Here is a 12,583-nt window from a genome sequence, read left to right on the forward strand (position 1 = left end):
ACGAAACGTCACTGAGAACTCGAGCAAGCAGTACGGGTCTCGATAAACATATTTCTTTTTATTTATATATTTTATTAAAGTTTATTAAATATATATGTACTTATTTAAAAAAATAATAATTAAGTACGAGCCAACGCGCCGATGGCCGGCCCACAGGAGACATCGCGTATAATTTTTCAAATAAAATCAAGTAAAACGAAGGCAAAATATCTCAGAAGACAACGGCTTTTGATCGCGACACGTTTCCGAAGAGAGTGCAAGGACCGAGAGTCACGCAGTACCCTAAAATGGTTTTATTAACTCTTAACTTTACACGTGTTTCTTTGTATACTAGTCTCAGCGAGATATCTGTATATGTATATCAGTTTAATATAATTTTTTCGCCATTTCCGACGAGCTGTGCTCTCGCGAAACAATCACGCGCGATCCATTTCGGAGCGCGTGCCAGCTCTAACACGCAGTTTTTCTTTTTCTTCCAGGTTTTGATACTCGCTTTCCTTTCCCTTGGGATATGTTATCCAGCGAGAAACTTAAATATCAAACGGCTCCGATATCCAACGGGGGAAAAAAGCGTTCGAAAGGTGTTTCCTTCCCTCGTACGCTCCTCAACGCAAACCTGCAATTCTAATCTTCTTGCGTAACATCGGAAAGCTTTCGCCAGCAGATTAAAAATAATCAGAAAATTCCCGTTGGTATGATTATCATCTTTAAGTGTATTATATTATGTATATAATGTACAATTACGTTATTTCATTTCGAGCGACGCTTTAAAGTATCTACTATCGTGTTGATATATCTGTCTCCGTAACGAGATAGTTAGTTAAAATGTATAAAGTGCAGACGGTCTAAAACCTAATTCGAAACGAGATAACGTAAGTGCGTGTACATATGTATATAACTATGTATACAACACGTTCGTATAAGCGATGCGAGATACTTCTCTTTCTTTTCTCCGTAATGGAACTTTTTAACGTCGTGCCCGTCCCAAGTTAGCCCGGTTTTCTCTCTCGAAGAAAAAATTAAAAAAAAAAAAAGGGAAAGAAAAGCAAAAAAAAAACGGCCGAATGTCAATAGCTGCGATTAGCGTTACGCAAATTTGCCGTCCTCTCCCTTCATATATGTATTATAATTATAAAATACTTTCGATCCATTCTCACACAGGCCAGAAAAATCGCTGCAAGCGAGTGCGCTAGTTTATTTTTCATTCCCTTTCCCTCCGCGGAGAGACTTCCTCCTCCTCGAACTTATAAATATCGTACATTTATTATACACATTATCATCATTTTCACAGTAACGCAAGTAGTGGCGTTTAAGGGATACGCAACGACAGAGCGATGATATGATTAGAAGCGTGATATGGACTTGTGCTTGTTTACCGCAGATCACAAACGGGGGGTGCGACCCAGTTCGTGACGCACCGCAGACTCTTGGTCGTCGGCAATCTCAAATGCTAGTTACATTACGTCTCCGTTAGCCGCGGCGTTTATCACTTTGCGAGCCTCTCGCCGGAAAAGGTAAGCCGTAGCGAATGCGAATTTTGATTTATCGAAGAACCAACGGCATGAAACGTCGAGCTTTAACAGATTCTTTCCAGGCGAGCGCGAGCGCGGATTTCACATCTATTCCTCCACGGAAGATTACGAAGCACGAAGAAGCATCGCAAGATAATTTTATTTCACCGTGGACCGCGCTGCATTCACTTCTTATAATTAGCGTATAAATTTAACACAGAAGATCTTTATTCGTACATTATAAAAATAATAAGAAAACATACTTATACACGTATTGATTCACGATATAAAAGCAATCGCATACGGGCGACAATCACGATCTCTCTTATCTCTTTTCACAGGATTCTGCGATAAACAAGACGCGAGAACGAGATGAAGGAGCCGTGCACGAGGAGAGCCTCCGACACGCGACTGCGGCCGACAAATTTTCTCTTCTCATCTCACCGGTTTGATCGCACGTGTCTATTCGCCGTTGGAAAGATAAATCCGGCCAGTTCCTGATACATTCTCGCGCGAGCCGCGTGCCACGCGACTTTTCTCCCACTATGCACTTAAATCCTCTACGTTATACAAAGACACGAATTAATTAGTCGTAGTATTTATATGTCGTGATTTATAGCTTGCACATATGAAACATCCTCGTTATTATCTTACATACGTATTAATCGTCAGCATTCACACCAGTATTATAGGCGCGTCCGCGAGCTCGTCGCTCCGCGCGTCGTTTTCGACGGCGAACGAAGCCTCGGCGAGAATTCAGGACGCATATGACATTTTTTTTTTCTTTCTCTTTTTTTTTTTAACTCGTTTCTCGTATTTCCTTCTCAAAAATATTAGGAAACTATCGAGGTATCGAAGAAACGATCGCGTACGTATCCGTACCGCATCCCGCACTCTTCCGCCGCACCGAACGATGAGATAGTGCGTGTGTCTTATGTGCGCGTGTATACATGTCTTGCAACACGACGGTTAAAAAATTTACAAAAGTCATTGTAAAGAAATGCGCCCTAAAGAGTGCGAGTCACGTTTCTAAACTTCTTTTTTTTTTTCGCAGTTACAAATATACGTTCGTACCTCTTTCTTTTCTTTTTTTTTCTTTTTAATATTAATTATTTTTTTTTTGGCTTGGTAACTATGTAAAAGTCTAAATTAAATAGTCTCGTCGCTGTGTAACGTGTGCATCAAGCGTTTCTCTTTTATTTTTATCCTGAGTTAAGCCTTCGATGCTAAACTCTCTTATACGCGTTCGTAAACAGTTTGCGGATTTGAAAAATAAAGGAGGGAGAGAAAAAATATGTTGAGGCTGTTATATCGTAAAAATTGCCAAGCGTCGGATTATGTGTGAAACAAACAGTGGGTCTTCTCCGTAGCAAAAAAAAAAAAAAAAAAAAATGCTAATAACTTGATTGGTCTGGCAGTATTTAAATTACATGTCTAAATAACTGCAGACTGACGTCTATCGAACGGCAAATATAGGTATTAATATACATATTTATATATATATATTTATATTTGTATATATTACCTATCATTAGTTTCCTTATCTTAGATAAGTTATCTGCATGGCCTACTGTGCCAATGGAAGCATTTGCTGTCACTTTGCAATGGCATTGCATATATCATAATCGTTCCTTTAAATGTCTCAAAAAAACGTTTCAATTCTGATATTTTCTCCTTAACTAATAGTGATTGCCAAGCGAATCAGCTTATCCACGAGAATAACATTCAATCACGCTTCTTTTTTCTTCCATAATTTACTCTAAATGGAGGGTTCAAAAAAGAAATTAGAGTATATAATTTTATACATATATATGTATGTATGTACACTCACCTGCAAAAAAATGACATATGAAATTTTACAATTTCTGAACAATTGTCAATAGTAACAACTCAGTCAAAAATTATCGTATCGAGACGAGTCCAAGCTCAAGATAAAGCTTGAACGTTCCTCTTAACGACCAAAAATGATATAAAAATCGGATAGAAAAATGTAAAAGTCTTTTTTGCGGGTGAGTGTATAATAATTAATATTATATTTAATATATAACACTCGTATATCAAATATAATATTATATGTATATACATTATCTCAAAACTTTCTCGCTTGGCGACACACTATGCATTTGTCGTTCTGGCAGTGTTATATGTTATAGGTGCGTAATGTATTTCGTTAAGTCCATCGTTCTTGATACCTGGAGACTCTTTGTAAACAGTAATTGCGATAAATCCGTAGAACCATATTAATTATACGTACGCGCTGTTATTCACAGTCGAATACCCTTATTGCTTAATAAATGGCACTGATTATTGAAATATTTATGAGTATCGTTGCTGTCTCGAATGCTATAAAGTCGAATAAAGTACGTTTATTCCCTACCGCTGTCTTGGTTCTACAACGATCTAAACTAAATTCGCGTTGAGTTCGGAGCAGTGGATCCTTCCCTACAATTGAATTCTTTACGAAAGGCAACACGTGATTTGTATTCCCATACTTCCTAGACAATCTTTCCTTTTTCTTTCGCGTGAAATATAGATGATTGGAAAAGACATGTCGATCAAATATCGACAGGAATATTTTTATCTTTTTTTTCTTTTTTTTATTATTATTTTTTTCGTTAAATCAATGATGAAACGTGCCGTTGTTATTACATATATAAAATAAGTAAAAACGCGCTCAAATGCGGAGAATATTTTCGCGGAAGAATCTTCCATTCACGCCTTACAAAGCAGTATATTGTCTCATACTTGGTGAATGGAGAAAGGTCTTCGTTTAAACGTCGCTATAAACGTTCAGAGTCCCACGACTGTCGTTGTTGTCGCCAATTCGAGATTGCTTTTTATAATTAATTTGGTTTTGCTTGTGTATCGGTGAGTCTCCGAGCATTGCTAGCATATATTTACGCGTAGGCGAGTGTACCGTATTTTGTTAGGGAGGCACGTAGGGGGGCGGTTTTCTGTACGTTGGAGTGGGCTTAGGACGATTTTGCCGATTGGTATCGCGATTCGTAGCGAACGGTGGCGGCGGTTGGTACGGCTCTTCGGAATTCTCCTTCGACAGCATCGGCACGTCTGCTCCGTCTTCGGCTTTCTGATACTCGGGCGGTGGAAGAGGTGGCTTCTCCTCTTTTAGAATGACAGGTGACTTATTGCCTGAAATCACGCGATGTGTCAGCGCAAAGCTATATATCGCCCGACTAATATATTTCCATTAATATACTGATAACATAATCGTTACCGGGATCCGGCTTTTCGTCTAGCTCGTCCTGGAAAATCACAGGAATTCCCTTGCTCCGGAAGCTCTGCCGCTCGTCATCTTGCTCGCTAACGCTCATCTTACCACTGCGTCTTCGTTTATGTAGCACGCATGCGATTATTCCTGCCAGGATAAGCATCGCGGCAATAATAATCGCAGGCAGAACGAAGGTGAGAAGATAGTCGTCATGGAACGTGCCGACAGACGTGGAATCGTCCACCGGTGGTACATGACTATCCGGAGAATGTACACCTGTTAATTCACCGAGGCAAATTCCCATTGGAATTACCGTGATCTGCTTCACCGGAAACTTCAAACCCATTATATCCAACACCTCATCTGTCACAGAGCGTCGGTCATTATCGCTCTTCACGAGCACGGATCGCAGTCTGTTAACTTCTTCGTGGGCACAATATGACGTAGGTAGAGTTTTATTGTGCCATGTGATGACGGTACTGCCGTTTGAAATGTTATGTAGCAGAATAGCACTCGTATCTCTGTCTCCATAAAGATTCCGTAATTTCTCAATGAAATTGCGCTTCTGAAGTGCAGAATGCGCAAAGGAATCGTAAGGAATATCTAGCGTCATCGAGAACTCTACAGTGTGTGCCATGGGAGGTGCCGGATGAACAACAACGACCAATCCGTCCGTGGCGCTTGCACCTACAGAATATTAATTTTTAATTATTTAATTTTTAGCAGAGCTGTAAAAAAAAGTAGTCACTACAATTTTTCTACTACAATTATTTTTTATTTTAAATGTATTTTAAAAAATAATCAAATATTTTTATTCTACATTCGTTTACCTTCTTTATCAGTGACAACTAACTGATATTCCCTGCGCCCAATGTCAGTACTCATCGGCACACCGAAAAATTCCTGATTCTTACTATCAAACTGCAGCCAATCGTAAGACGAAATAGACCTTCGGTCAATAGTCAAAAGTGACATCTTCATATTTCGTGACGATCCATCCTCGGCATCAAAGAATGTATCCTGTAAAAATAATAGATAATTATTTATATTGTTAATAAAAAAAAGAATTAATAAAACACATACTTCTGGCACTTTAAATACGAGTAACTGGCCAACTGTCGCGTTAACATGATCGACTTGATTCCTCGGTACCGGCGGGAAATTAACTTTTGGTTCTTCAGTAGAAACTTGTGGTATTTCGGGCCGATTCATATCCTCACATTGCCCAATACCTTGATACACGACACGTTTTACCCTGATTTCCGGAGCAAGAACTGCTCTCAGAGATGATGATGGATCTCCATCACTATCAACGAGTACCTGTAATACATATAAATTATTTTAAAACTTGTAATTTATTTTAAAAAGCAAAGATAATATGGTTGTATTATTATAATTATATAATTGCTTACGCGTAATAATCTATTTATGTGTTCCCTCGGACATTCGCTGCTTCTTGGAAGACTATCGTTAGTCCATATAAAAATGGCTTGCTCACGATCGGCGTCGATGTCGATGGAACGAACTGTGATATGCTGAGTATCGCTATCTCCGTAAAGTTCAGCCAAACTTCGGATCACCTGTAATTAAAAAATCAATTAGAAATCAATTTCTATCTAAAAAAAAAATGTTAAAAATAAAATCGCTTTAATCGTTGCCTCTTGTCTCGAAATATTGTTGCCGCTTTTTCGCTACGCTTACCTTGAGTTCCCAATCAATATCAGTTGGAAATTCGTTTCGTTTGTCAATTCGCAAATAAATGCTGAATTCGTGATTGACACTACGACTCAGCTTGTGTTGCTGAACGTGAATGTCGAGTCTGTCGCTGACGTTGGCGCCTTCTTTATCCATAGCAACTAGTTCGTAATTCCAAGTAGATATATCATTTTCAAGAGGCCTGTTAAAAAAAAAAAAATTTGTTAAATAAAATACGTATATTTAAAATTATCTAAAAAAGAAATACAAGACGTCGCAGAATCTTACAGTCCATAGATTTCCTGAGTATGATGATTGAACTGGAGCCAATGAGTTGTTTTCAGCGGTACACCTTGCCAGTACAAACTCAACTTCAGATTCCTCGTGTCACCATCCTCTGTATCGATGAAAGTATTGGCTGGTATAACGTAACTCAACGGTTTACCGGCAGTCACTGGTATCTTTTTCAATCTCCTATCACGTCTTGGTGGAGAGTTGACTTGACCATACTCGATACTCTCCGTAGTAATCCGAGCTGTCGTTGTGGTTGTGGTAGTTGTAGGTGCCGGGGTAGTAGTAGTAGTAGTAGTAGTTGTTGTTGTAGTTGTAGTTGTGGGCGTAGTCACACTTATATTTGTCGTGGATAATGTTATACTCGTCGTTGTATGAAGTTCCGACGTTGACGGCATTATCGTAGTTGTATCGTTCGGTGCGAAAACGGGCGTGATGATAGAAGTGTTAACATTTGACACGATTGCAGGTGAAAGAGTGGTGGTGTTAACATCCGCGACAATAATCGTTGTTGGTACAGTAATCGGTTCTCTCATAGAAGTCGTAGAAATTTGTTCCGACTAGACGGAAAGAAAAATAATATATTAAAATATATTGCATAAAAAATTTTTTTTTTCTTTTTGCATAATTAAAAAAAAAAAAATTTTGCAATTATAGCAGAAGTTAAAGCCGCTATTAACGCGCCGTTAATAACGAACGACAGTTTTGATCAGGACGATATAAATTTATCTCGGCGAAGCGACAAATCGACATGGTATAGCGCACGAAGAAGTTTGTGTGTACAGCGTGAACTATTATACAAATGAGACAAGCGTTAAAGCACGTAAGCATTACCTCGTCCGTTGTGACATTAGTAATACCGATGGCGATCTCTGTCTCGATTTTGTCGGAGATACTAGTCTGGGTGGCCGATGTGCTAAAAGACGGCAGAGTGGTTACGGGAAGAGGAGTCGTGGTAATATCCGAAGGAATGGTTGGCAAAACGGTAACGGATTCGGCAGATTCCACGGGTCTCGTTCTCTCCGTTGACAATTCCTCGTCCGTAGTCTCCGATCGGGGAGACTCTATCGTTGGGGCTACAGCAGTGGAGATACTAGCTGTCGACGTAATATCGGCCGATGTGACGGTCGTTGTGATGCTACTAGTAGCAGTTACACTCGTTGGCGTGGCTTGGGTGGTGCTTGTAGTTGTCGTCGTGGTGGTGGAGGTGGTTGTAGTTGTTGATGGTGATGATGTGGTAAGTTCAGTGGTTCTTGTCTGCGAAATCGTTAGTAGATGCGATGTATGGCACGAAAAACGAGTGGTTAGTTACGTTCGAAGAACTTGTACAAGTAGAGAACCAAGTATCAGGCTTTTGTTTTGCGAAGAGACTTTCGCGACGCAATCTGTACAGCACACTTTAGAACGCACGAACGGAGTATATGCGAAAATAGAGGCTGGCGGTAAAGTATACAATACCCAGTAGCTATTCTAAACTTCTTAAGCGCAACGATTACCCCGCAAGCGGTATGGCAAGTGGCGAATGGAGGAAAAGTAGGAGTCTCAACGGAAACTATACGAGTCATGGTATCCCGAATGTAGACGTTGACCAGAGGAAATCAATCGCAGCCGCGGTAGATTTCGCAAAGGCACTTACCGTGGACGAGGTTTTATTTTCACTTTGACTCATTCTCGGTATTATTTCTTGCTCGTCAACGTCTTCACCCTGAAACAAATAACGTGCACAAATGAGAAGATCGCCGCGATTATTTCCGCGCATCTCGCATGATTTTTGTTAAAAACAGTTCGTTCGTGATTTAATAATTGCAAACTCACCTTCCAATCGATCGTTTCCTCGCCGTGATGATGTCGGTGCGGATGTTTCAAGTCTGGCATGAAGGTCGGCGGTATCCGGGAGTCCTCGTTATCGCCTTCATCGTCATCCTCGTCGTAATCGTCGTCGTAATCTTCATCGTAGCCGCCGTAATCATCCGACTCGCCGTAATCGCCGGAGCCGGCTTCTCGTCTGTTTCTCAAGAAGGAGTTCAAGTCCGTTTTGACGCGCCACGACAACACAGGAAGCTGCAGGACTTCCGCCAGAGTACCGTCTTTCGCTTGCTCGCGTAATTGTTTCACCAACTCTGTCTGATGCTTCCATAAATGGCTGTCGCAGCCAACCTGTAAGCGCGCGGATAGATATATCCGGTTTCTCTTTTGCTCCCAACAAGGTTTCAAAGTAATTAAATATCCCGCAAAAACTGGCTTAAAAGAAACTGCATAAAATGTAGCAGTTACATGACTATATTTGCACATATTGCGTATTAAAACGTGATTAATAAAATATTTCGGGGTCTTACCTGCCATTGAATGGTAGTCAAATGACTATCCTTGTTTTTGTGATGCCTAACGTTCCCGGGGCCGGTAGAGATAACGGAGGAATCCAGTGCGATGGCATCCTTAATGCTTTGAGAATGCATTGAGAATGCACTCTGGGGAACGTAAAGATAAAAAACCGTATAGTATATTCTCGTACGATGAGAGACAGAAAAAGCCTCGATAAAGCCCGGCAAAGTTGAATAAATTTTTATCGCTTTTTCTTTTTACAATTTAAATACAATTTTTCGCTCGACTGTCTTAAAGTTCAGAGATCGCGTCGTTCCGCATGCAGAGGAACGCAACGGGAATTGAACGATTAATTTCAAATGGCACGAGCGGAATCAATACCGTATGCATTCCCAGAAATCCCGCGAGGTTTTCGATGGCATTCGCCCTGATGCTAGGCGAAAGTTGGTCCATCCGCGCGTCCAGCAGAATCGTAAGGATCGTTTGATCCTCCCCGTCGTCGCAATGCGTCTGCAATTAATTGAGATCGTGTCATTTCACACGTTGAGACTTATCGCTCGCGAGCTCGGCAGCACGCGAATTTTCAAAGATATCGGGGTCGCCGACCAAACGCGGTATGCGAGACGAACGGCGTTTACGCGCGTACCAACATCAATTGGCGTCAATCAGTTAACGTCCGCGGGAGTAATTTCTTTACGACGTTTAAACGCAACGCTGGCGATACGATTGTAGACAGCCAGTCCGCCGACGAATTTATGTCCAGCGCGGTCGTTTGGAATTCCGTTGTAAATTCATCACGCGATTTTTATCGCCGGCGAGCCAAATTACGAAGCTGCAAAAAAAAAAAAAAAAAAAAAAAAACAACAATGCGAAGCACCCGGAAATAAATAGATCTTTTCTCACTCGGAGAAATTTCTTTCCCCGTTCTTTTATTCTCATCTTTATCAGCGTCGCGCGCAAAACGATGCAGAGACGTTTCTCGCTGACGATTTATAAACGGCGCACACGTCCGTTCCCTCTGCTTGTCTTCTTACTTTTGAGTTCTATTAATCATTAGCGAATGGAAGGTATACGTATAGTGCGCGGACCTGTTGTGCGATCCCGGGACAAGAAACTTGAAACCGTGCCAGGGATGAGTTTTCGCGGCTAACGATTCTCCACCGCCGTCGGTTCGTTGTTCACGTTACGGCCCGTTAACGTTTACCAATATCGTCTACCTTGCCGTCTTTATGCTTGAGCTCCTCCAGCTTCTCGGGTACAACTTGCACGACGAATTGATCCTTGGCGGTGTCGCGACGCTTGCCGACAGCCGTGACGCTCAGGTGATAATTGCCGATGTCCTTTTTCGACGGAACGCCCAGGAGAGTGGAGGCGGCATCGTCCCAGTGCATCCATTCCGGGAAACGGTCACGATCCGCGGCCTCGTGTACCTGGAGAATTTTTTTTTTTTTTACCGTGTTAAAAATCACATTTCCACCTTGTCACTTCACACGAAAGAGCTGTCGCTCACGTCGTTTCCGCGCCGTCTTAGCGTGCAAAACTTTTGAATCGCCTTTCGCGCGAAACGAGACGGCGCGCGGCCGAATAATTTCGAGGACAAAAGGGGGAAGACTAGGGCCATTCAACCTAAGAAGGATTTCCGGCCCGTGAGATTCGTCGGGACACGACGGGGAGCAAATTGAATCGCAAATATGGATTCAACGATAGACAGCGCCTCCGCGCCGGCAGGCTTCGCGAGGGAAGAAAATGACAGATGTGAGGACAAGTCGAATCAATAGCGTTCTCAAGCGCCGGCCAGGCATCGCTGATAACTTGATGGCGCGCCACGAGGTTCGATAAATACGAAAGAACGCCCTCGAGAAGTCTAAACCCGACGGGCGCGGTTCTTTATCTCCGGCGAAGAACTGTGGACGCGAGCATGGTGTACTTAAACAAGACTCTTACCTCCCGCTTACTCGCACAAAAGACCTTTCAACGAGGTACAATTGTTCGCGTATAGTTCGCTGGTGTACCGGGAAAACGAAACTTACTAAACATTAAAGACGATTTTCTTACACTCGAACGATTTAAAGTTCCGCGAGATCGACGTCGGGATTGATCTTCTCGCGAGGAAAGGAGGAAAAAAAAAAAAATGAAAAAAAAAGTCAGAGACCGGCTCTCTCCGTGATTTAATTTTATTTAAAATTCGGGTAACGTAGAACGGATATTTTTCTCATCAGGGGACATCGTAGCTCGGTAGCTGGGGGAAGTGGAGGAGGAGAGGCCGAGATGGTCTTCCGGTCACGTCTCGAGTTCGGCCGTAGAGTGGAGTCGCGCCGGTGAAAACTTACCTCGTAAAAATCGACGCTACCCGAAAAGGCCTGCCGCGGTATTTTCATCCTGAAGACGTGGCCGACCGGGACAACGGTGTCCGGCACACCCCATGCCCTTTCGACCCGAGAGGCGTGCCTCCTGCCATCGCGGGACGAGGGACCGTGCTCGTGGCGATCGGGACGGCCGCGGGACGACGTGCGGTGATTTATTAGAATCGGACCGACGGGCACGTTGCCGTTGTCCTCGCCGACATCGTCGAAGACCAGGTCGTCCTCCTGCAGGCTGAGGCTCAGCGTCAGCGGCAGCAAGAGCAAGGCGCACGCGAGGATGCGAGGATGCTTCTTCATGTTTCAGGGGGAGCTCTCAGTCACTGGTACCATACCATGCTGCTACGCCTGCAACAGGTCAAAGCCAGACGCGTCCGTGTTTAGCTTTGAGTCACCGAGTCACGATCGTCGCGATAGTCATCGAATGATGTCAGTGTCGTGGTAATTAACGCGCTGGTTCATCTCGATGCGAGACCCTACGCGCTAAAACGGGAACGCGAAACGGGATCACAGAGCCCGGGTCCGTGATCCTTAAAACGTCGCGAGATTAAACATAGCTGTCCATCTTTCGCCCCGAGCTTCTGCGATAAAACGGATCTCTCCTCGTTCGCTGCGGTTAAAAGACGACGATGCTATCTTGAAGTTTACGTAAATTGTTAAATGAGTTCATCACGTACCGCGCGCGACGCGCGTATAGAAATAATTCGCCCGAGAGATCATTACTGAAAATCCTACAATTGCCTGGAAAAAGAAAAGAAAAGAAAAGAAAAATTAAAAAATAAAAAAAAATTAAAAAATGGGACTGGAAGAGTCAGCGATGCGGAAAATAAAACACATTTCATTTATGTACATAAAACGTAGGCAAATCGAATTGGGAAGGCGGTACCGTGATCGATTAGTGACGCTAATAGACGCGCAGCCGATCGTGCGCGCTCGTTGTTTTTGCAATCGCCATGCATTTAACATGTCTGTTTAGATTCGACCCGAGACTAATGGAGCATTTCGGACGGGACGCGAACGAGTGCATGTATTCATTGACGTCCAATGATAGCCAATAAACGCCTCGCCACGGTCTTTTTATTTCTCTTTATCGCTCGTTTCGTCGAGCCGCCGTTTCATTAATCGGCAGAGACCGGTCAATGTGGAGCCTGCAGTCAAGCCGCTTCTCCGCTAGA

The 12,583-nt window shown here is 42.8% G+C and overlaps 1 protein-coding gene across 3 annotated transcripts in view; it reads right to left on the reverse strand.

Annotated features, from left to right (window-relative positions):
• Positions 1-278: 278 nt before the first annotated feature.
• The window catches only part of LOC139107613 (dystroglycan 1), a 56,228-nt gene continuing 43,923 nt past the window's right edge, over positions 279-12,583 (reverse strand). For 2 of the 3 annotated variants that reach the window (XM_070665352.1, XM_070665351.1), the window contains exons 2-15: positions 11,379-11,756; positions 10,266-10,478; positions 9,430-9,558; positions 9,063-9,194; positions 8,542-8,883; positions 8,363-8,431; positions 7,561-7,983; positions 6,724-7,286; positions 6,442-6,637; positions 6,153-6,320; positions 5,824-6,060; positions 5,571-5,760; positions 4,747-5,427; positions 279-4,661 (exon numbers count right to left, since the gene is read on the reverse strand). In XM_070665352.1, the coding sequence (XP_070521453.1) occupies positions 4,438-4,661; positions 4,747-5,427; positions 5,571-5,760; positions 5,824-6,060; positions 6,153-6,320; positions 6,442-6,637; positions 6,724-7,286; positions 7,561-7,983; positions 8,363-8,431; positions 8,542-8,883; positions 9,063-9,194; positions 9,430-9,558; positions 10,266-10,478; positions 11,379-11,708 (3,897 nt within the window). In that variant the 5' untranslated portion in view covers positions 11,709-11,756 and the 3' untranslated portion in view covers positions 279-4,437. The remainder of the gene's footprint in view (positions 4,662-4,746; positions 5,428-5,570; positions 5,761-5,823; positions 6,061-6,152; positions 6,321-6,441; positions 6,638-6,723; positions 7,287-7,560; positions 7,984-8,362; positions 8,432-8,541; positions 8,884-9,062; positions 9,195-9,429; positions 9,559-10,265; positions 10,479-11,378; positions 11,757-12,583) is intronic. The other variant, XM_070665353.1, reaches the window with a different exon arrangement.

The sequence above is a fragment of the Cardiocondyla obscurior genome, linkage group LG13 (assembly GCF_019399895.1).
Source record: "Cardiocondyla obscurior isolate alpha-2009 linkage group LG13, Cobs3.1, whole genome shotgun sequence".
Taxonomy (NCBI): Eukaryota; Metazoa; Arthropoda; class Insecta; order Hymenoptera; family Formicidae; genus Cardiocondyla; species Cardiocondyla obscurior.